Source organism: Heterodontus francisci, chromosome 11 (genome assembly GCF_036365525.1).
Source record: "Heterodontus francisci isolate sHetFra1 chromosome 11, sHetFra1.hap1, whole genome shotgun sequence".
NCBI classification, from domain to species: Eukaryota; Metazoa; Chordata; class Chondrichthyes; order Heterodontiformes; family Heterodontidae; genus Heterodontus; species Heterodontus francisci.
The window spans coordinates 94412458-94438199 of record NC_090381.1 but is presented as its reverse complement, the minus strand read 5'-3'; the positions used below and the strand labels follow the sequence as shown (position 1 = coordinate 94438199).

The following is a 25742-nucleotide window of genomic DNA, read 5'->3' as shown; positions in this document are numbered from 1 at the left end:
TTATGTGGTACTTTCCCAAAATCCATATAGACAACATTCACCGCATTCTCTTCAGTAACCTTCTCTGTTAATTCATCACACAATTCAGTTAGATTCGTCAAATATGATCTGCCTTTTACAAATCCATACTGGCTCTCCTTAATTAACTCAAACCTCTACGAGTGCCTGTTAATTTTTTGCCTGATTATTGTTTCTAAAACTTTACCCACCACTGTTGTTAAACTGACCAACCTGTTGTTACTTGGAATGTCTTCACACCCTTTCTTGAATAAGGGTGCCATATTTGCCACTTTCCAGTCCTCAGCCACCTCCCCATATCTAGGGAAGATTGGATGACTGCAGCAAGCACTTCGGCTATCTTCACCTCCACATCGTTTAGCAGCCTGGGAGGCAAACCATCCAGACCAAGTGACTTATCTACTCTGAGCATAGCCAGCCTTTCCATCCTGCCCATCAATTTTCACCCCCTCCATTACCTCTACTATCTCCACTTCTACCGATATTTCATCAGCCTCCTCTTCCTTAGTAAACACTGACACAAAATACTCATTAAGTATTCTAGATCCAATTGTGCAACTGGTATCAGGCCCACGTCCTCGCCAGAGAAGAGAATGGCAGCACTAAATTATTCAAGCTGGAATCACACACACATTTCTAAAAGTTTTGTGATTTAAACAATTAGAAACTGTAAGCCACCTCTTCCAAAGCTTCAATTATGATATTTCTTACTGACTTTTACAGTTCCTTCTTCTCCACACATCTCTATATAACAAATTGGACAAATGGATACAGATGATGAGTCTGATTAAAAAGGAAATCTCACCATCAGCAATGCAAAATCAACATCCTTTTACAAATACAATTTCTGATTAGCTTTATGGTTTCATTATTCCCTTTCTATCGAGTTCTTTATGATTATGTACTGGTACTAAAATAATCATCCGTAAACACTGGAAAATTATATCAGTGTTTATCAATATTATTATATTTGGGTGTTTTTCAAGGTTGTCATGAAGACCCCCACCTGCCAAGAATGAGGCATATTAATTTTGTCATATGAACATTAATTTTAAACTGTTGCTGGAGTGAGGCAATGACTTGTTTAAAGAGATCACCAGACATTTGGCTGGAGAACATTTGCATACTAAGAGACAATGCTTGGAGAGACAAAAGAACTGCTCACTGATTCAATTAGCGGAGATTGGTACGGGCAATGGTGATCCACATCTTGTTGGTGTAAGAGACCCCTCCCCCCCGCGCCCACGAAAACTTTGAAATCCACAAACAGCAGGAGTGGTTGTTCCAAAATAAGGGGTTAGTCACATGACTAACCTGCTGGCCAACTTGGAGTATTGAATTGTGCTCACAGGACAGTTTGATCAGACTGAAGATTGCAACTGAACCTGGAACAAGAGAACCTCTCTCCTGGCTGGCTCTCTCTCACTTTCTCGCAAACCTGAGGACCCATTGAAGTCGCTTAAACATCAAGAGAGAAAAGACTCCTACATCGAAACAAGTTAAAGCATGCACTGGTCCCCAACGAACGGCAAGACTTACCAGCAACCAAAGACTCCACATCAAACTCAAAGGACTGTAATTACAACCAGCTATTGCCTCAAACTTTTCCGCTTTATTCTTTCTACTTTTTCTGTCTCTATCTGCGTGTGTGTTTATCGCGTCTGCATGCTAGTGTGGTTCTTGTTTAAATCTAAGAAAACCTGTCTGATTTGATTTCTTTGCCATGCAATTGGAAAGCAATGAACAAGGATTCACTGAGGGGGAGCTAAAACCATGGTGTTTTTTCAAAATTAAACCCTGTTATGGCTAAACCAGGCAAAAGCTGAGAGGGAACCCCTAGACCCCTGTCTCACCTGCTCGTAACAAGGTGAAGAAAGTCAGCAGCAGAAACAGGACAGATATTAGAGAAATGAGTTGCATGGTAAGCATCCAATTTAAAAAGAGTGCAAACATTCTTTTTTAAAGTCATTTTAAAACAATATATTAATCAGGAAACATGCTTAGAGACCCAATCAATATTTACCAAAGGAGTAAATGCAGATTCAATTCAAATTGTCTGCAAATTCCTATTCAGCTTTATATGTAGAAAGGAAAGGAAATGAAGTGCTTGATAGCTTAGTGTGCAGGACACATTAAGCCAGAATTGTGGGTTTCTGACAGGTGCATCTCTCCAGATAGTCATGAACATTCAGAGGTGCTGATATTTTGTTCGTTGTTATGCACAGTGTGTCTGAAACCCATACATTACAGTTATTTGAGTACTGGATTTGTTTTATAATTTGTGACCTTATTTGACACTGAATTCCTGCTGCACATAGGTGGGTTAGTGTCACATTAATAGTGAAAGGATCAATTCTAGGAAAAATAACATAGGATTTGATACCATCACATTCCAGAGCATGAACCCAGAGCCATTTGGGAATCACCGTGTCTTCAGTTACAAGGAATAACTTATACAAGTTTTCCAAGTGATAAAAAAATGTTGGGGCTGTATCTTAGATTTCTGGGCAGGTGTTCCTGGTTAATCCTGAAACTTGAAAAATCTTCAAAGAGAAACAATGACCCTTCAGGGTATTTAAATAAGATTCCCAGTAAACAAAATAGTATCGAACATTAATCCATGAGAAAAAGTTAAAGACAATAATTCCACATCTTTATCAGCTCCAGTCTTCAGTATTTCAAATGCTGTCCTGGCCAGTCACTCATCCTTCACCCTCCATAAACTTCAGTTCATCCAAAACTCTGCTGCCAATCTTCACCTGAACCAAAATAAAAGAAAAATACTGCGGATGCTGGAAATCTGAAATAAAAACAGAAAGTGCTGGAAGTACGCAGTAGGTCTGGCAGCACCTATGGAGCGAGAAACAGAGTTGACTGTTTCATCAGAGCTGGCAAAAGGTAGAAATGTAATAGGCTTTGAGCAAGTGAAAAGGAGGAAGGGGGGAGAAGAACAAAAGGGAAGGTGTGTGATAGGGCAGTGGGCAGGAGAGATTAAATGACAAAGATGTCACGGAACAAAGGCAAAGGGAGTGCTGATAGTTGTATTAACGTTTTCATTAATACTCTCTCTGAACTAATGCCCTATTACATACCTTCCCTTTTGTTCTTCTACCACCACCCCCCCACCCACCTTTTCACTTGTTCAAAGCCTATCACATTTCTATTACATTTCTAACCTGTGCCAATTCTGATAAAAGGTCACAGACCTGAAACGTTAACTCTGCTTCTCTCTCCACAGCTGCTGTCAGACCTGCTGAGTATTTCCAGCACTTACTGTTTTTATTAGCCTAAACCAAGTTCCACTTGCCCATCATCCTGTCCTTTCTGACCTGCATTGGCTCCCAGTCCTCCAATATCTTGCATTTAAAATTCTCACGTTTATATCCCTGCATGGACTCTCCTCTCTCTACAACTGTAGTCTCCTCCAGCCTTACAACAATTCCCCCCAACCCCCTCCCACCACCACCAGCCCGGAAAACTTTATGTTCTTTCAGTTTTAGTCTCTTGTGCATCCCGCCACTTCACCCCATACTAGGCAGCTGTACCTTAAGGCTCCTAAGCACCACACCCTGAAATCCCCTCCTAAACCGCTTTCAACTTTTCCTCTCCCCTTTCAAGACCCTCCTTAAAACCGTCATCTCTTTGACCAAGTTTTTTTCCCACCCTTCCTAATACCTCCTTCTTTGGCTTGGCATAATTATGTGATCCCTCCTCTGACATGTTTTGTTCGAAGTTGAAAGCACTAGAAAAATTTAAATTGTTGTTGTTGTTGACTGTACCTGACATTGAGCCACGCATGGTAAAAAAAACACAACATTGGGGTAGAATTTCCACAAGTGATTCTCCTAATCTTCTGTCATTCCTCCAAGATTTATGCTAAAGTTACCTGGGAGATCAGGAAATCCTTTGTGGAAATTTCACCCCAATATTGTTAGGTATCTATCATTGCACTGGTTATTCTCTTCATCAGCATTAGTTATTTGCTGTGTTGTTCAGTTATTTTATCTCTGTTTATTCATTATTCCCTGCGTACTTAGCAGTTATTCTTTATGTAGATGTTCGTTAGGCTTTATGTAGCTCATCCCTTGTATTCATGGCATCTAGCTCTTTTTTTCCCCTTTTGTCGACTCGACCACTTCTTCCTCCTGGTCTGTAACAAATGATTTATTGACAAGCTTATCTCAGTGAAGCATCATTTGAAATCTCCACCAGAACTTGACCTTCCATATACCAGTGCCTTATTGACTTTTTTCCCCAATTAAAATTGGTTTACTTTGGCCTCAACAATCCAAAATTAAGGGATAGGTGAAAAAATTGTAAATCATCTATGCTCGAGCTCCACACAGTGACTGGAATATGACCTTCAGATTGCAACTAGTCATGAATAAAATGCACTTTCTTAAAACTGATTGTTGTAAATGGGGGCGGTACAATCTTTTGAAAAGAGCCTTTTTGAGGTACCATCACATAAAAATATGCAAATTCCATTTTGCATCATTCTTCCAGCTTCATTCCTGATTTGAAGAAAGACAACATCAGAAGCAGAGAGGTGCTGCTGTTGCTTAGCAACTAACACCAATTACACGAATAGAGAACAATACCTTTTTTGTCCTAATGCTGGATTTTCTTGCATGATTGAGTATTCTTACTTCTTTTGCAATATGTAACACTTTCATTGTTTATTTTTCTTGCCATTCATTTAGTTTTTAGGTTTCATTCACACTCTCCCCCATCCCATGCCAAATATCAGTCTCCAACAAAACAACTTCCATTTATATATAGCACCTTTAATGTAGTAAAGCAAGCGCTCACTGTTCCTTGATCTCTGCCAATAACCAGCCACTAGGAGGCACTGATGCCTGCATTGAATGGCACTCAAATTTTCTATGCTTCCTTTTACCCTCCTTCTGTTGAAGGGAATTAAGTGAAAAATCTATGTGAAAAATTAACAATTAGATTTTTAATCACTTTTTTCAAAAAACAATATTGCCCATGAAGAATATTATTGGACAACCTTCTCCCTTCTCTTGTAAAAATGAGGAACTGAACGAAATTAGTATCAATAAAGAGGTAGTACTCGAAAAATTAATTGGATTGAAAGTTGATAAGTCCCTTGGATCAGATGAGCTATATCCCAGAGTATTGAAGGAGGTGGCTCTTGAGATAGTAGATGCATTGGTGTTTATCTTTCAAAATTCTATAGATTCTGGAAGGGAATGCAACCCCAATATTTAAGAAGGGAGTGAGAGAGAAAACGGAGAATTAAAGATCTATTAGTTTAATATTAGTAGGGAAAATGTTAGAATCTATTATAAAGGATGAGATAACTAGACACTTCAAAATAATGATATGATTGGGCAGAGTTAACATGTGTTTATGAAAGGGAAATCATGTTTGACAGACCTGTTGGGAGTTTTTTTGAGGATGTTAGTTGTAGCACAGATAAGGGAGAACCAATGGATGTGATGTATTTGGATTTTCAGAAGGCTTTTGGTAAGGTCCCACACAGGAGGTTAGTAAACAAAATTAGAGCACATGGGATTGGGGGTAATATACTTCTATGGATTGAGAATTGGTTAACAGACAGAAAGCGGAGAGTAGGAATAAATGGGTCATTCTCAGGATGGTAGGCTGTTACTAGTGGGGTCCTGCAAGAATCAGCACTTGGGTCATAGTTGTTCACAATCTACATAAATGATCTGGATGTGGGGACCAAATGTAATATTTCCAAATTTGCTGATAGCACAAAACTAGGTGGGAATGTAAATTGTGAGGAGGATGCAAGGAGGCTTAAAGGGGATTTGGACAGACTAAGTGAATGGGAAAGAACATGGCAGATGGATTATAATGTGAATAAATGTGAAGTGATCCACTTTGGTAGAAAAAACAGAAAGTCAGATGTCAAGAAAACTTGCTTTGCCAAAAGGGGATTTTTTAATTCATCAATTGGAAACCTATATTAAACTTTTAATGAAACAGAAAGAGCTGGAATTCTACAGTTAACTTTTTTTTTTAAATGCTGGTAGCCAAGATGGCCACTGCAATTTGCATTTGAACACCTTGCACATTCCAAGGCCTCAAAGAGGAGACAGATGTCTGATGAGCCTGTACCCAAAACAATAGCTCAGTCTATTGAGTGAACCACAGGAGATTGCTTTACTTAGCAGGACATTCAAAGCCATCCTGGCACATTAACCTTAAAAGGGCCAGCCCTTCCAGGTGTAAACATTAACATCCTGAGGCCTAAGGGAACTGAAACTCCTAAACTTGAATCTCATTAGAAGGTTCCAGGCAATACACTGAGACAGTCATGTGACCGTCTGTCCATTTCTTTGAAAGTTGGGAGTTTTCCCTTGGAGAAAGGAGACAAGCCAATGACTGATTCTGGGCAGAAGCCAGAAGGCCTCTCTTTCTCTCTCTACAGAAGACCTTGTGCGAAGACTAGCTGCTGGTTGCTGGATCCAAGACAAAGAGACCAGGGGAAGAAAGCCACCTACAATTCTGCCTCCAAGAAAACCCTGAACCAGGTGGCCCAGTCACAAACTGTACATTTACCAGCCAAAGACTTCAAGAACACAATTTCAGCTGGAAGACAATGGAATCATCCACCCCCACAGATGGTGTATTTTTTTTTGTTCTGGACTTTAATCCAACCACAAATCTACCCCTCATTACTCTGTAATCTATTTGTGTGTGTGTGTGATTCTTGTGTGAGTGTTTGTGTGAATGTGTAGTGTAATTTTTTTCAGATCAGGTTTCGATTGTTAAGTATAATAAACTCACCTCTTTCTTATTTAAACACAAGAAAACCTGTTCGTTTGGTTCTTTTACAATCACAACAAAGGTAAAAGCTAAAACACTTACTGAAATGGTAAGCACATTCACTGTTTAAAAAGAAATAAATCCTGTTGCAATCAAATAAGGGGAAGTACAAGAGGGGAGCCTTGTGATCCCCTCTTCACCTGATCATAACACAGAGTATTTCTTAAATGATGAGATGTTGGGAAGTGTTGATGTCCAAAAAGACCTGGGTGTCCTTGTTCATGAGTCACTAAAAGCTCATTTGCAGGTGCAGCAAGCAATTAGGAAGGCAAATGATACCTTGGCCATCATTGCAAGGGGATTTGAGTATAGGAGTAAAGATGTCTTGCTGCAATTGTATAAAGCCCTTGGTGAGACCACACCTGGAGTATTGTGTACAGTTTTGGACTCCTTACCTAAGAAAGGATATACTTGCCATAGAGGAAGTGCAATGGAGGTTCACCAGACTAACCCGTGGAATAGCAGGATTGTCTTATGAGGGCAGATTGCAGAAACTGGGCCTCTTTTCCCTAGAGTTTCAAAGAATGAGAGGTGATCTCATTGAAACTTACAAAATTCTTGAAGGGCATTACAGGGTAAATGTAGATAGGATGTTTCCTCTGGCTGGTGAGTCTAGAACAAGGTGACACAGTCTCAGAATAAGGGCCAGGCCATTTAAGACTGAGATGAGGAGGAATTTCTTTACTCAGAGGGTGGTGGATCTGTGCAATTCTCTACCCCAGAGGGCTGTTGAAGCTTAATCATTGAGCATGTTCAAGACAGAAATCAATAGATTTCTGGACACTAATGACATCAAGGGATATGGGGATAGTGGAGAAAAATGGCCTAGAGGTAAATCCCTATCCAATTATGCCCAATGTGCAAGGACATCAAGATTAGATCGGTTTGAATGGCAGAGCAGGCTCGACAGGCCAAATGGCCTACTCCTGCTCCTATTTCCTATGTTCCTCCCTGTGTGGAGAAAGAATCAACCTGGGTCAGTCAGTATTGTGGAATAACAAAGCAAAGGATCAAGCTCAAATAGCCTGCTAACACTCATTACCTAGTCTCATATATGAAGAATGGTCTCTTGCACCAGACAGTGGCATTATCTATGGCACCCATACTCCAACAAGAGTCACTGCCTTCAGGAAGAAGGAGAGAAATGGTATTGGGAAGACCATACTGGAGCCTTATTCATCCAACAAAGTCATTTGTTGACAAACAAAAGCAAAATACTGCAAATGCTTGAAATTTGAAACAAAAAATCACGGAAAAGACTCAACAAGTCAGGCAGCATCTGTGGAGTTAGGAACAATGTTAACGTTTCAGGAAACTCTACCCTGTCCAGTTTCCATTAAGTCACTGGACAGAAACCAGATGCGGGCACCTTGTCTGAATTTTCCACACTTTACTCTGGGAACAGTGATTTCAATTTTAACATCCCCGTCACAGCTCTAGCTGAGGCCAACTTATTCAGCAAGGATCCAATCTGGCAACTCACTTTTCTGTTTAGACCAGTACTAGAACTGGAGCTGTATTTACTCACTGAGTCATAAGGAGTAAGAAAGGAAACATATTCATCAACTGGTTATCTGTAATATTTATAACAGATAGAGTTTGGTTCACTGTATTTCTATATGCGGATCAGTACACGTTTATCGGGAATTCAGTTTATTCCCAGTTCATGTTTTGCTGCAATGTTCCTCCTGTGGCTGGATTTCTAAGTCATCTGCCACATCTGATTTTTGTGACACTTTGGGGGAAGTTTTTCTAATCACTGAGCCCATTTTCAGCGTCCACTTTAGCCAGAATGAAGATGCACTTTTCCCATAAAACACGCAAGACACACTCAAATATTAACTTTGTTTCACTGCTACTGGAACAAAATTAATGTCAGTTCCAACGATGTCATTTCAGATGCAGAGAAGAGCTGATACTTTCAGATATGAACATGATAGCTCCAGTTCCGAAAGAGCTGATACCTGATTAAAATTTATGAATTTAAGAGCTGCTCATTTCCACTACATCACATCTCCCTCCATTCACCATCTGATTTTCCATTTGGATAATATATATATCACAATGAAAGTTTGCTGAGACATGCTCAGACTGGAAATTGAAATGCCAGTCACTTACATTTTCACTGTTGCATGGCATAAATATTTCTAACCGTCAAAATGAAGCCTGCTTCTTGTAATGATAATTTTAATAATTTAATCTGAATTTTAATTTTGTTTTTGTGAATTCTGCTCTCACACAACCTTAAAGCTGCTGCCTATTATTGGTATATGCTTCTATACCAGTGGACATCCTTCGTTACCTCATCTAAATGGTCATTCTTCATCTGTGGACTTAGACTGGGAGTGTTGTTGGGCTGCTTGACTGTGGAAGACACCGCAGCTTAGTCTAATCTTGATGTCCTTGCACATTGGGTATAATTGGATAGGGATTAGAAGAGGGAACAATGGCTCATTTTTCTTTCCCTAAATGTTACACTGTTTGAAACATTAGCTAGGCATAGGGCCTGGCATGTATGGCTTAGTGCTACATCTGGTGGTGCGAATAGAGACATAGGCCAGGATTCTACATTGGCGAGGGGGTGTCTCGGCGTCCGGAAAAAGCGACGCCGAGAACTCCACGTCGCCTTTTCTGTGGGAGGCCCGCCAAATCTAATTAGGCACTTAGGTGGACAGCGGTGGGCCTTCCACCAGATCAAGGACAACGGCGATGGAAGTCCAGCCTTCGGAGAGCTGCCAGCCAATCAGATGCCGGCAGCTCTTTCACTGAGCAGCGCCACCGCGGAGGCGGTGGCTGCTGCTGGTGGAGCACCTACCCAAACCCCAGGAGCAGCCCTGGACCCAGGCAAGTCAGGGCAGGAGGGGTCTCGTGGGGTGGGGGTCGTGGGGGAGGGGGTGTAAAGGGGTTGATAGCAGGGGCAGCGGGGTGGCTCTCAGCAGGCCCCTCCTTCCCATTGTCGGGTCCCTAGTTCAGGCATTAGGTGCCTTTTAACAAGGGATCACTCCCACCCCCCACCCCTGAGCCAGAAAGCAGCCTGGTTTTCGTGCTGTGCTTCCTGTGCGGCGACAGGGTCATCGCCCGCACAGCTAATTCTAGGTCCAGCGGGAAGAAGCCCTTAATTGGGCATTATTGGTCGCGAGGTGAGGTTTGGAGGCTTCCGGACCTGGACTTAATTTTGGCAGAGGCGGAACGGTAGTGGGAATCCTCCCCGTGACCATCCCACTTGTTTTAATGCTCTCCCTGCCTCCAAACTCACTGCGGGGGAGAGCATAAAATTTCCCCCAGAGTCATTTACGGCACAGGAGGCCATTCAGCTCTCCATGGAGCTATCCGATCAGTCCCACTCCCCCACCCGATCACCATAGCCCTGCCAGTTTACCTCCTTCAAATAGCCATCCAATTCCCTTTTGCAGTCATTGATTGTCTCCACTTCCTCCACCCTTGTGGGCAGCGAGTTCCAGGTCATCAAAAGTTTTTCTTCGTATTCCCCCTGCATCTTTTGCCCGAACCTTTCAATCTGTGTCCCCTAATCCTTGTACCATTTGTTAATGGGAACAGTTTTTCCTTGTCTAACTTCCTAAGCCTGTCATAATCTTATACACTTCTATTAAATTTCCTCTCAATCTCCTTTGTTCTAGGGAGAACAACCCCAGCTTTTCCAACCTAACCTGGTAACTAAAGCCCCCCATCTCTGGAACCATTATGGCAATATTTCCACTGCCTCTTTTCAAGGACCCTCACATCTTTCCTAAAGTGTGGTGGCCAAAACTGGACACATTTCTCTAGTTGGGGCCTAACCAGAGCTTTATAAAAGTTCAGCATAACTTCCCTGCTTCTGTACTCAATGCCTCTATTTATGAAGCCCAAGATCCCATATGGTTTACTAACCAATCTCTCAATATGTCCTGCTACCTTCAAAGATCGATGCATATGTACCCCCAGATCCCTCTGTTCCTGCACATTCTTTAGAACTGTGTCATTAAGTATATATTACCTCTTCCTATTCCTTCTGCCAAAATGTATCACCTCACACTTGTCAGTATTAAATTCCATCTGCCACCTCTGCTGCCCATTCTGCTATCCTATCTATGACCTGCTGCTGGCAGTTCATATCATCCTCACTGTTTGCCACACCTCCAAGTTTGGTGTCATCAGCAAATTTTGATATTCTACTCTGTATTCCAAGATCCAAGTCATTTATACATAGCACAAAAAGCAGTGGCCCCAGCACTGACCCTTGGGGAACAGCACTGTCTACCATCCTCCAGTCTGAAAAACAACTATTTACTATAACCTGCTGTTTTCTGCCCTTAAGCCAATTTTTTTTATCCAATTAGACACTGACCATCCTATTCAATGAGCCTCAATTTTGTTAGCCAGTTTTTTATGTGGTACCTTATCAAGTGATTTCTTAAAATCCACATAAACAACATCCACCACATTCCCTTCAACAACCTTGTCTGTTACTTCATCAAAGAATTCAATTAGATTAGTCAAGCATGATTTGCCTTTTACAAATCCATGCTGGCTCTCCATAATTAACTCTAACCTCTCCAAGTACCTGTTCAATTTTTTCCCTGATTATTGTTTCTAAAACCTTACCCACCACTGATGTTAAACTAATTTGCCTGTGGTTGCTAGGACTGTCCTTACACTCTTTCTTGAATAAGGGTGTCACATTTGCCACTCTCAAATCCTCTCCAAGGCCAGAATTTTATGTTGGGCGGGAGGCCCCACCCACCAGCCAAAATGTCGGGAGCAAGCTCGCCTCCGCATGGTCTGGGGAACCACGCCAGGATTTTACACTCCCCCAGCTGTTAATTGGCCTTGGGCAGGACTTCCGCCCCTCTGAGGCAAGAAGTCCTGCCTCCAAGAGCTGCCAGCCAATCAGCGGGTCAGCAGCTCTCAGTCCCAGCAGCGCCACCATGAGCGGTGGCCACAGCTGGGACTGCACCTCGGGAAAGGAGCAAGAAGAATGCCAGCCCTGGAAAAAGGTAAATGTCTGGGGCCTCGCCAGGGACAATCGGCCAGACCCTGGTGAAGCAAGGGGGCGGGGGAGTGCTGTGTAATGGGGGCAGTTGGGCAATGGAGTGTACCTCCGTGGGTACAAGGTGCCCGATCAGGAGGACCCATCCCTCCAGCCCACAAGGAGGCCGCCAGGTTTTACTTGGCAGCCTCCTGGAGGACCTGAGCTGCCCGCCTGCTGCTGGTAAAATACCAGCGATGGCGGGAGAAGGTCCTTAAGTGGCAGTTAATTGTGCTGCCAGACCTCTGGAAATGTCATTGAGTGATAGTCTGCTAAAGATCGAATGAGAGCAGCAGAATAAATTGCAGGGTGATATTCCCTTTCACTTAGGGAGGAACTATCTTTCAGTCCTCACCCTATCCTCTCCTCCCCCCTTTCATAGCCTTGTAAAGATCAGGGACTCACCTTGTGTTGGGTTTGCAGGTGAGACACTGTAGCATTACATGTCATAGCATCAAGGTGCTATTTGTATTATAAAACATTTACAAAGCTTGTCAAATTTACAATAATATCAGATAAGTTCACATCAAGAAAGGATGAGGCATGGATTTAAATCAATATGTATCTCCTTTGATAAAACAGATTTTTTACATTATTGATGTAAACCATTATGAACTGATTTTTTGATATGTACAACATAATGGTCAGTAATTCACACTTCAATTAATGAAACTATGCATATTCACAGCTGGTTACAGAAATAAAGATTCCTGTTCCTTAGGCAGACAGGGATTGTATCATAAATAGCAATTTGTTCAATCACCATCTTGTTACTGCAATAAAAGACAGAGAAAGTCACAAACATTAACAGAATCTTTAATCATCTGTAGCTCAGTTTACAGTGCTCTGTAAATTTAATACCTAACATTTAGCCATTGCAGATCTGTGAAATGTAATCAGACCCTATTGTTTATTTCTTCACTTGAATCAAACTGAATTCAATCCTCCCCTTCTACCCCCCCCCCCACACGTCACCTAATTAAACAGACGGAGTCTGCTCCATGGACAGTGTGCTGTAAGCTTGTGTCGCATAGACTCAGATTTAGGTCAATCAACCCACAGGTACCTGCAGCATGAGAAATGCCTTTCTATCGTTATTTCCCATTTATTGAGTTGATTGGAACCAGATGAAAGACTGCCTGCTCATCAGGTTAAGGAACTGGATTTAAAGGTTTATACTGGTTATGCCTGTTTTTGACATATATTATCCCTATATATGCAAAATAAATCCAAGCTGACTTATAAATACCCAAATTTGGAAACAAAAAAGCTAAAAACCATCCATCACACAAGCAAGCCACCTGTCAGGACACAGGCCTATGCCAGGAGTAGAACATATCTGTTGAAAGAATCTTGGTGAGTTGCTGCAGTTTGATGTCTTCAGTGAGCAGCCCCACTCCTGAAATTCCAAAGTGTTCAACTCCATTCACGACTGCTCTAACAATGATGTCGCAACCATGCCAACTTCATATCACGGTCAGTATTCACCCTATAGTAATATCTTTCCCTTTTCCTCCACAAAGAAGAATTCTTTGAAATTTCTGTGCTCATCATATTTGCATTTTAGTAACTTCACTTTCATATTTACTTCAACTTACAGTTACAGCCATATTAATGGGGAAGCAGTGGCATAGTGGTACTGTTACTAGAATAATGATCTAGAGCCAAGCTAGTGCTCTGGGGACATGAGTTCAAATCCCACCACGGCAGCTGGTAAAATTTGAATTCAGTTAATAAATCTGGAATTAAAAGTTAGTCTAATGGTGACCATTGAAGCCATTGTTGAGCAAATTTAAAAGGTGCTATAAAAATGCAAACACAGAGTTTCAACATGGGCAAATTTATGTAATCAGAGAATAGATTAGATAGCAACACTTTTATTGACAGCAGAAGTCATTATTCTGGACTAAAATTGATTTTGGGGGATGTTTGTGACCAATAACAAAGGTTTGAAAAGAGCTGTGATCCGAATCCTGAATAACCACCTGTGCCTTGTGAGCTGCCAATCATCCCTGATATTTCCATTTAAAATAAAAACTAAATTAATTAAAGAATGTTGTTAGCTTAAGACACATCTAATATATGAAGCTACCATTTTGGGAGTCTTTTCAGATATACAGTGGTGAGCTACTCTCTATATGTCACTGTAGTTAAAATGGTGGACTTACCAACATGAGCTGAGTAGGTTGACATTTGTCATAAACAATTCTGTCAGAAATGTAGAAACTGCTACTAAAGGAAGTAAATGACTGAATTATGCCAAACGTTTCCCTCCAAATTATTTTAACTGCAACGTTAGAATATACATGAATCTTTCTTTAATAGTGACTTTAATGTCTGAAAGTCTATTTTTAAGGACTATGGGGTAGAAATTCGTCTCAGGCGAGTCAAAATGGGAGGCATCAGATCTGGCGCCCATTATACACTGCACCAGATATTCAATTTCATTGACTGCAATGGAAGTGAATATTAGGCACTGTGTATAACAGACGGCTGATCCAATATTGCCCTTTTTGTGCCACCGTCTGTGACAAATTTCTACCCCTTCATCTTTAATAGTGATTTTAGTGTTGAGTAAATCAGGCACAGCCAGCCAGTCCCTGCACAGGAGTAAGCCATTCAGCCCCTCGAGCATGTTCATCATGGTTGATATGTACCTCAATGCCATTTGTACACTATGCTCCTTATTCCTTGGTATCCTTGCCTAACAAGAATCTAACGATCTCATTATGGAAAAGTTTGATTGACCCACCATCTACAGTCCTTTGGGAGAGCAAGTTCCAGATTTCCATTATCTTTTGTGTAAAAAAAATCCTTCCCAATTTTACTCCTAAATGGACAAACTCTAATTTTAAAATTATGCCCTTTTGTTCTGGATTAACCGACCAGAGCAAATATGACCACGTATCGAGCTGAATTTTATTGGCCTCCTAGGAATGGAAACGGAGGCAGGCGGGCCATAAAATTGCCTCAGAAGGCTGGGGGTTGAGTGCACGTTGCCTTCCCTTAATGGCCACTTAAGGGCCTCTTCCCGCCTCCGCCTCAATTTTATTGAAGGCGGAGGGGCCCACCACCAGGTGGAGACACCGCCAGGTAAATTCTGGCGGCCTCCAAGCGGGGCCGGGAGGTGTCCTTTCCCCCCAGATGGTCCCCCCAGCGGCAATGGCCACCCCCTCCGGGAAGACTACCCACCCCACCCATCCTCACCAACCTCATTCCCCTCCCCCCTACCCCTGTCCCCAGCACCTGCCTGAATGGCCCCGGCGACCTCAACCCCATTCACCTGTCCCGGGGTCTTCAGCACTCCTCTGCAGGGCCTCCTGCAATACTACGGAAGCAAAGAGACAATTAAATATTCATAATGGCTGATTTACGAAAAGGACAGTTCACCAGAATCCATGGATTACTAAATTCAATGCTTGGGTACTATAGACGTCAGCCATAGTATTGAATGCAACAGTGCAAGTCTTTGGCTCATGGAGTTTATGCAAAGCTCAATTATTCATACAGTTCCAGCTGGGATGTCCGACCATTGTTGTTAGAGATTAGACAAGAAGTTTTAGTTCTGTGAAGCAATATCAAAAATCTTCTTTCATTCTCTGGCCAACGGGGGAAGGAAGGCAACCTACACTCGATAATATTGCTATAGTCTCCTTGCATCAGACTCCTTTTCCATCTAAGGGAAAGAATTGCTGAGCTACTCTTGGATCTCCTTCAACAGTATTAATTTGCTGGTCCTTTAAAGTGAGAAGAGGTTGCCATGGAGTGTACAGGCCAGACGGGTTGCACCTGAACAGAGCCAGGACTGAGTTCCTTGCGGGACGTTTTGCTAGTGCTGTTGGGGAGGGTGTAAACTAGTTTGGCAGGGGAATGGGGACCTGAGGGTAGACTCAGCTGGGACAACATCAGAAATTAAAATGGAAGGTGGAAAATTAATGGATGAGTGTGGAAGACAGAGGAAACAAAGGTTAGAAAATAAAAAAAAGAGCTTGGCAGTACTCAAGGGTATCTATTTCAATGCAAGGAGTATAGCAAATAAAGCAGATGAGCTGAGGGCACAGATAGACATGTGGTAGTGTGATATCATAGCTATTACAGAAACATGGCTTAAGGAGGGACAGGAATGGCAGCACAACGTTCCTGGTTACAGGGTTTTCAGACGCGATAGGGAGGGGGACAAGAAAGGAGGGGGAGTGGCAATTTTGGTCAAGGAAACTATTACAGCTGTGAGGAGGGATGATATGTTGGAAGGTTCATCAAATGAGGCCATATGGATTGAGCTAAGGAACAAAAAAGGGGCTATCTCACTGCTGGGAGTGTACTATAGACCCCCAACAGTCAGAGGGAGATAGAAGAGCAGATATGTAGGCAAAACTCTGAGAAGTGCAAGAACAATAGGGCAGTAATAGTAGGGGATTTTAATTACCCCAATATTAACTGGGATAGTTTTAGTGTGAAAGGAATTGAGGGAGCAGAATTGTTGAGGTGCATTCAGGAGAACCTTTGTGCCCAGTATGTTGCAAGTCCAACAAGATAGGGTGCAGTTTTAGACTTAGTTTCAGGAAATGAAGATGGGCAGGTGGAAGGAGTGGCAGTAGAGAGAATTTTGGTGGTAGTGATCATAATTCAGTTAGTTTTAACAAAATTTGGAAAAGGACAGAGTCAAAACAGGTGTTAGAGTTCTCAATTGGGGCAAGGCCAATTTTACTAAACTGAGGAGTGATTTAGCAAAAGTGGACTGGAAACAGCTACTTGAAGGTAAATCAGTGTCAGAACAGTGGGAGGCATTCAAACGGGAGATTCAAGGGGTTCAGCGGAAACATGTTCCCACAAAGAAAAAGGGTGAAGCGACCAAACCTAGAGCCCCATGGATTTGAAGGAGCCTACAGGATAAGATAAGGCAGAAAAGGAAAGCTTGTATCCGAGAACTCAATATTACAGAAAGCCGAGAGGAGTATAGAAAGTGGAGGGGTGAAATCAAAAAGGAAATTAGGGAAGCAAAGAGAGGGCATGAAAATATATCGGCAAGCAAAATCAAGGTGAACCCAAAGGTGTTTTCTCAATACATTAAAAGTAAGAGGATAAATAAGGAGAGAGTAGGACCCATAAAAGACTAAAAAGGTAACCTATGTGTAGGGGTGGAAGATATTGGTATGGTTCTTAATGCATACTTTGCGTCTGTCTTCACAAAAGAGGGGAATGATGCAGATATTGTAGTTAAGGAGAAAGTGTGTGAAATATTGAATGTGATAAACATAGGGAGAGAGGAAGTATTAATGGGATTAGCATCCTTGAAAGTTGATAAATCACCCAGGCCAGAAGAAATTTATCCTAAGCTGTTAAAAGAAGCAAGACAGGAAATAGCAAAAAGTCAATTCCAGTCCTAAATGGATACAGGTGTGGTGCCAGAGGATTGGAGAATTGCTGACATTGTACTCTCTGTTTAGCAAGGGAGTGAATAATTACAGGCCAGTCAGTCTAATCTCAGTAGTAGGCATATTATGGGAATCTATTCTGAGAGACAGTATAAACTGTCACTTAGAAAGGCACAGGTTAATCAAGGACAGTCAGCATGGATTTGTTAAGGGACGATGTTGTTTGACCAACTTGATCAAATTTTTTGAAGAAGTAACAAAGAAGATAGATGAGGGTAGTGCAGTTGATGTGGTCTACATGGATTTTAGCAAGGCTTTTGACAAGGTCCCACATGGCAGACTGGTTAAAAAAAATAAAACCCCATGGGATCCAGGGAAATGCAGCAAGGTGGATACAAAACTGGCTCAGTGGCAGGAAACAAAGGGTAATTGTTGACGGCTGTTTTAGCAACTGGAGGGCTGCTCCAGTGGCGTTCTGCAGGGCTCAGTACTGGGTTCCCTGCTTTTACTGGTATATATTAATGATTTGGATGTAAATATAGGGGGCATGATCAAGAACTTTGCGGACGACACAAAGATTGGCCATGTGGTGGATAGCGAGGAGGTTAGCTGTAGGCTGCAGGAAGATATTGATGGTCTGGTCAGATGGGCAGAAAAGTAACAAATGGAATTCAACTTGGAGAAGTGTGAGGTGATGCATTTGGGGAGGTCAAACAAGGCAAAGGAATACACGATAAATGGGAAAATACTGAGAAGTGTAGAGGAAGTGAGGGACGTTGGAGGTAGCAGGACAGGTCGATAAGGTGGTTAAGAAGGCATATGGAATCCTTACCTTTATTAGCCGAGGTATAGAATACAAGAGCAAGGAGGTTATGCTGGAACTGTATAACTCATTGGTTAGGCCACAACTTGAGTACTGTATGCAGTTTTGGTCACCTCATTACAGAAAGGATGTAATTGCACTAGAGAGGGTAAAGAGGAGATTTACGAGGATGTTGTCAGGACTGTAAAAATGCAGCAATGAGGAAAGATTGGATAGGCTGGTGTTGTACTCCTTGGAATAGAGAAGGCTGAGGGGAGATTTGAGTGAAATGTACAAGATTTTGAGGGGCCTGGATGAGTGAAGGTGAAGGGTCTATTCACCTTAGCAGAGAGGTCATTGACGAGGGGGCATAGATTTAAAGTGATTGGTAGAAAAATTAAAGGGGAGATGAGGAAAAACATTTTCACCCAGAGGGTGTTGATTGTCTGGAACTCAGTGCCTGAAAGGGTAGATGAGGCAGAGACCCTCAACTCATTCAAAAGGAGTCTGGATATGCACCTCAAGTGCTATAAGTTGCAGGGCTATGGACCAAATGCTGGAAGGTGGGATTAGAATAGGTGGATCATTTTTCTGCTGGCACATACATGATGGGCTAACTGGCCTCTTTCTGTGCCTTAAACTTTCTATGTTTCTATGAGTGGCCAGCCTATCTACTAACCCTCACAAAAGTACAATTAACCTAAGGAACTTACCCATAGGGGAATCAAGTATGAGAACCCATTACCACCCCCCCCCCCCCATTCCAATGCACATTACATGAAATTTCACATTACACCCCATTTGAACTGATTCCCATTGTCTTCCTTCCTCTCAGCTCTGCATTCAAATCGTGACTTGGTTTCCCCTTCAATATCCAACGGGCATAGATTTAAGGTAAGGGGCAGGAGGTTTAGAGAGGATTTGAGGAAAAAAATGTTCACCCAGAGAGTGGTTGGAATCTGGAACACACTGCTTGAAGGGGTGGTAGAGGCAGGAACTCTCACAACATTTAAGAAATATTTAGATGAGCACTTGAAACACCATAGCATACAGGTCTACGGGCCAAGTGCTGGAAAATGGGATTAGAATAGTTAGGTGCTTGGCCAGCACAGACACGATGGGCAGAAGGGCCTGTTTCTATGCTGTATAACTCTATGATTATGACTCTTTTACATTATGGTTTGGGTCTGGGGAGAAACTTTCAAATTGCCTCTCTCAGCAACTGCAGCACTGATTGCACATGCGCGACTTATGCGATGCCATGACGTCATTATATAGTGACGTCACGACACAATGAATACGAGAAGCGCGATGACGCCGTAGGATGACGTCGCATCATGACGTCTCGGGGTTCGAAACAGGCAGTGGAAGAACAAGATGAAATCAGCTTCTTTATCCCCAGGCTCATTGGAGTTTGCACTCCTGTCATTCCTTAAAGTTACATGATAATCACACATGTTAACACTGTGAAAATGGTGCGTAAGTAAGCTGCTATCCCTGCCTCAACACACGAAACCAACCCACCCTAATGCAGCCTACAGATTGCTCCTCTACATTTCGAGATCAAGCTGCATTTCTTACTATCTCACAGTGCACCTTCATTTTCACAAAACAATATCCATTCTTGCTTGCCCTAAACAAAGGAAGTCTATTACATTGCAAACTATTCCCTAAGCCCTGCCGTACAGTAAAGGTTCATGATAGAGTTTAAAGTTGAACCCAAATTCTGTCACTTTATACAGATGCTGGTCCATTCAGTAACCATGTCGAGGTCACTTAATGATTTGGTGTTTATTCAGGAAATTCGAGAAAACAGTTAAAAGGGATTTGGGAATTAGACTAATTCAATTCGTGGCATATCCCGCTGCAAAAATTGCTTTGTAACACCCAGAGGTGGGAGGCGGAATTCCGCTTTGTGCAATGTGTTACAAATTAACGTTCCTCATCACCAGGCTTATAGTTTCAATACACAGCGTGCACAGACGAAACCTTTCCTCATTGTTGGATGCTGGAAGTTTATGCAGCAATAGCGATTAATACAGGATGAATATTGACAATGTTTGCTTTTGTGTCCCCCCCCCCCCCCCCCCCCTTCCCAACGCATATTATGATGGGCCACTGAGTTTATCAATACACAGCATAAAGATCCCAGGACTGGGCAGGACTGAATTAACAGATCTCCCCTCAATTGACGCCAGAGACTCTACAATCGGCATCAGCAGTTGGGTCAGGGAAGAGGGCAGAATCTGATTATGCTGCTGCCAGCATGCCTGGGTCAACATTGGGTGAGCACCAGATTGGGCTTGGTTGTAATGCGCTCTCGTTGCCGCATTCAACAACAACTTGCATTTATATAGCGCCTCTAAAGTAGTAAAACGTCCCAAGGTTTTTAAATAGCCTGCCGAAATTCACTGCATGGAGAGGAGAGAAAATTAGTGAGAAAAAAAATAAGAAAACTAGTGATAAAATGTAATTAATTTGCAAGAACAGATTGCAACCAGCCATGCAATTAAAACCTGCGTCTACAAAAAAAGTACCTTGCAAGATATTTTTCTAATATTAGCTGACAAGTCAATCATTTAAAACCTATCAAAAAGTGACCTGTTATGCTCAACTGTTGTTGACAGATTCAGTAAACTGATCATGATGTTAGCTCCCAGTGGCTGTTGGTGGTAGGTAGTTGTTGGGTTTTCTCGATTCATTCATGCACCGGATTTTGGGAAGTTAAAACAAGAGTCAGCAACTGAAGTTAAGTGACCTGACCACATCACTGTCTGCATGATCACTCCCTCTTTTATCTGTAAAAACAATGAAATGTTCGGCAAGTCACTTTAACTTGATGACCGCATAGACTTTCACTGGAAAGTCAGCAGCTGTGGCGCAACTAATGCGTAGCAGAAATCAATTATTGTACACAGTCTCCTCAAAGCACCTGGATTTGAGATCATTACTGAAATTACCAGGTTGGATACAATCCGCATATTTCGTATCCTTAATGTACCGCATTGAGATCCTCCAAGATCCCAATTCTTTTATTTTTTACCGTCATTTTCACCAATAACTAATTTGATACATTCCTGCATCCTCCTGAAATGACTCGAACTAGTTCTTTTGAGGGGAAATCCATGGAGCACATCAGAAGGAGATTTATTCTTCAAGTAACAGATGTTTGAGAAGGTTTTGCGGCGGAACGGTTAACAAGACTAAGGGCAGGAAAGAGGCTGTCACTTTCTTCATGCACTATAAAATACTGGGAAATTTCCCACTGCATATGATTAGATCAAAATCAAAGGAGCTTGGTTTAGGAATCTGGGTTTTGAACGCGCAGGAATTTGATTAATTTCCCCTTATCAACAATGGCCTGGTTCCTTGCTCTTTTTAAAAAAAATCCCGCTGTTTCTAAGCACAGGTTTTAGTATATTTAATACTGAAAGCCTACAGAATTGGGCGGAAATGAACCTACAAGCTCTTAATGACATGATTAGGTTGAATTTGGGAGGCAGCGAGTAAATCAGGGCAAATGATTCTTAGAAATACTCTCGCAACTGAGATTATCAGTCAACACTTCGGCCACTTGTCCTTCAGGGCGTGATGTTGTAGTATCAGATAGTGGAGGAGATAGTTTGTACTTGGTTGGTTGTGTCTCCCTTCACAAGTCAACAAAGGCAGCAGAGCCCTGACAAGGAGGGAGGGGGAGGGGGAGGGGGGTAACCTCCCTTAACATTGTCATTAATGTATTGGGTGTTAAGGGTTTGGGGAAGAGCTCAGAGAAAAGGCACAAGTGGTCTATAAAAATATCTTGCTTAAAATATAGAGAAGGAAATCAGGCTCCCGCAAAAATATGCAAACAAATCACACTTGACACAGTTCAGAATGATGCACAGGGTTAGACAGCTGGACAGCTCGCGTCATATTCAATCATTTTCTTCTTCTGATTCCACAATCAGCAAAGTTTCACACAGAAAGTAAGACCCACTGTTTGCCAGTGCCAGCACTATTCCACCGCATTGTGAAACACCCAGCATTCCGACAGTCTCATTTACATGACCTTTACTATGAAATATAACTGAAGACTGGGGGACTGTATAGTGTGGAATTTATTGACAGAGGATCGGGCCACCCAGAGTAAAACTCGCCCCCAAACACTGGGATTGCCCCTGGCACCTTTGGTTTTGCCCCAGTTACCAAGCCTGGTGGTTTCAGGGTACTGGCTGCGGCGGGTTCATCTCTCACCTTCCGCGCTGGATCAGTAACAGGGACACGGGTGGCCGGGAGAGCGTGGAATAAAAGGCTCGTTCATTTTGGGATTGCATCTGCAAAATCTGGAGCAGACTGGGTCGCTCTTTAAATAAATGCGATTCTGTTGAAATGGATTTCATGGAGAAAGAGGCAGAACTGAATCGGTAACCCCAGAAACAGTTTTAATTTTTAATCATCTAATTTCCAGGCTACTGACCACACGGGAGACCTGAGCCACAGAGGCATCTTCGCGAAAGTCAGGACCCGTTCTAATGATTCTCTCTACCTCATCCCCACTATAACATGAAGATATGCCAGGCAGACCCTGGTACTCTTACCTGGCAGTGCTGTCCCGCGAATCCAGGGGCACAGGTGCAGTTGTAGGATGCCAGCTGTCCTTGCAAAGTTGCACAAGTGCCATTATTGAGGCAGGGCTGGCTGGCACACGGGCTCAGCGGGGTGGCAGTGGCGGCAGACAGGACAACCACAGTGGGCAGGAGCAGCAAGAGAGGTGCCATTTCAGCACGGGGTCTGGCAGGGGGTTCTGCTTGTTGCCTGTGGCTGGGGTTAGGATTCGAGCTCAGCCTCCCCTCTCCCTCTGTCTCTGTACAGGGTTAGCCTCTGCTGCTCGCAGACTGAGAGATCGCGGCTGCGATCGAAGATAACCGAATTTCTAATGACGACAGGTTGACGAGAGGCTGGATCCTTGTGGGATCAACCTACTTTCAGCACTCCCTCACATCCAGCCGGCCGCCACCCCCTTTTTTTTTTAATTATTCTTTTAACCGGCTGTTTTTCCCCGCACAGGACAAGAATGCGCCTTGTGATATAAAGGAGCAGAGCTCATCCTGTGATGGATCTCATCCCCAATGCACTGAGCATTGCAGCAGCTTACTCGACACAGCACTGGCTCGTCTTAAAGGAGGAGCAGGGCAGGCGGAGAATGAAAGATGGGCAGAGTTTCACATAACCGTGACCCGGAGCCCAGGGAATTCTCAAAACCCTCCTCCCCACCTTTATCCTCGTTGATATAAAAATCTTTCTTGTCCCACCCAGCACATTGACCCAGTTTATTCTTATTATTGAATCAAAGTTAGCAGTCACATTGATACATTACAATAGAAAGCCTCCTCCATTAAGCCAATAAACGCTGGTCCAGCCAGTGACCCTCACATCCCGAGAGCAAATTAAAAAATCACTAGTCTCTGCTGTAATTTAATCGACTCTCCCCCCTTCAGCTCCACTCTTGGTGCTGTTAGGAGAGTGTTGCCCTGAAATGGCGCTGCTTTCAGTTACAGATGGATTTTCTTGCCGCATGTTAACTAATGTGGGTATTTTTTGTCTCTTGGTACAAAGTTGCTGTGATCTCCAGGCACGATAGGAGAAGGAGCAAGAGGACTCTGCACATGAGGTCTTTGCAGCTCTTCTGCAAGTCACTTTCTAACCAGTGATATCGCTGGCAATGGGAATTTGGATGGACCATCAATTTATTGTGAACGGGTAATGACCAAAGGTCACAGCAAATCATTCGTATTATATTGTGCAAATAATTCAACTGGCCCTTTGTTTCAAATGCAGCATCATCCCAATCCCAATGGATGTAATGTTGAAAGATCAGATACCATATTTAAAGGTTCATCCCATGTCTCTTCATCTTACTTGCCTTTTACTCTTAATCTAATCTCCTTTCTAGTGTTTGTTCAATGGACTTCCCTTCATTCATGGCATTTGACCCAGGCTCAGAGTTAGGCGGGGGTCTCGGTGCTCATTGGGTGGGCCATTATCTACCCAGGCCCACCCTGTTTGTAAACGCTGGATGCACAAGTCGGTATCAGGGGTTAGTAGGATCAGGAGCATGTCAAGAGATAATCCAGTTTTGTGTGACTCATTTCCCAAACTACTCTGCCAAGGAAGAAAACCAGTTAAGGATGTAGAATGTTAGGTATGAGGTATAGATGGGTATTCTGGAGTTTGGATTTGTTCATTTTTTCAAGTAGGAAGGATTTTTCAGAACCTTCCTCAGCATAATTAATAAGGTTGGGTAGAGCTCATTGCCAATTCTACATAATCTGTGGAAAGAATCCACTTGATAGGCCAATTGACCAATCAGCCTTCCATGTTGCTAAGGTCCTGAGTGTTCTGGGAAAGGGCGAGTACATCTGAGAAAGTGCTGATGGATTAAATGTGGAGTCAAAACATCTGATTCCCGAATTAGACAAAGGTCCAATGAGAAACAAATAAAAAAGTGAGGTGAAATAAATTGGATAAAGAGCAAAGAAGTATAGTTTTATGAACAAGATTCTTGTCTTCCTAGGCTGCTGAACTGCATAACATGTAAACACATGGCCCCATAAAAAAGTTTTAAATACATTTCCCATTAATTTACAAATATCCCAACCTCCTGATATGAACAGATTTAGAACTTAACTATTAATGAGCTGGCAACAACAACAACTTGCCTTTATATAGTGCCTTTAATGGAGTAAAACATCCCAAGGTACTTCACAAGAGTGTTATCAAACAAAATTTGATGCCAAGCCACATAAGGAGATTGCATGAGGCACACCACCACCTTCTCAGGGCAATTAGGGATGGCATAAAATGCTGGCCTTACCAGAAATGCTCACGTCCCATGAGAGAATAAAATAATTAAGAAAGATGACCAAAAGCTAGCCAAAGACATAAGGTTTAAGAAGCAATTTAAAGGAGGGGAGAGATGTAAAGAGTTAGAGATATTTCGGGAGGGAATTCCAGAGCTTAGGGCTTATACACTGAACAAAGAACAAAGAACAAAGAACAGTACAGCACAGAAACAGGCCATTCGGCCCTCCAAGCCTGCACCGATCTTGATGCCTGCCTAAACTAAAACCTTCTGCACTTCCGGGGTCCGTATCCCTCTATTCCCATCCTATTCATGTATTTGTCAAGATGCCTCTTAAACATCTCTATGGTACCTGCTTCCACCACCTCCCCCAGCAACAAGTTCCGGGCACTCACCACCCTCTGTGTAAAGAACTTGCCTCGCACATCCCCTCTAAACTTTGCCCCTCTCACCTTAAACCTATGTCCCCTAGTAACTGACTCTTCCACCCTGGGAAAAAGCTTCTGACTATCCACTCTGTCCATGTCACTCATAACTTTGTAAACCTCTATCATGTCGCCCCTCCACCTCTGTCATTCCAGTGAAAACAATCTGAGTTTATCCAACCTCTCCTCATAGCTAATGCCCTCCAGACCAGGCAACATCCTGGTAGACCTCTTCTGTACCCTCTCAAAAGCCTCCACGTCCTTCTGGTAGTGTGGCGACCAGAATTGCACACAATATTCTAAGTGTGGCCTAACTAAAGTTCTGTACAGCTGCAGCATGACTTGTCTATTTCTATACTCTATGCCCCGACCGATGAAGGCAAGCATGCCGTATGCCTTCTTGACTACCTTATCCACCTGCGTTGCCACTTTC

The 25742-nt window shown here is 42.7% G+C and overlaps 1 protein-coding gene across 1 annotated transcript in view; it reads right to left on the bottom strand.

Moving 5' to 3' along the window:
• dner (delta/notch-like EGF repeat containing) overlaps positions 1 to 23146 on the bottom strand; it is a 342780-nt gene extending 319634 nt beyond the window's left edge. Inside the window, exon 1 of the mRNA XM_068042557.1 lies at positions 22621 to 23146. Within this exon, the coding sequence (XP_067898658.1) occupies positions 22621 to 22800 (180 nt within the window). The 5' untranslated portion in view covers positions 22801 to 23146. The remainder of the gene's footprint in view (positions 1 to 22620) is intronic.
• Positions 23147 to 25742: the final 2596 nt, after the last annotated feature.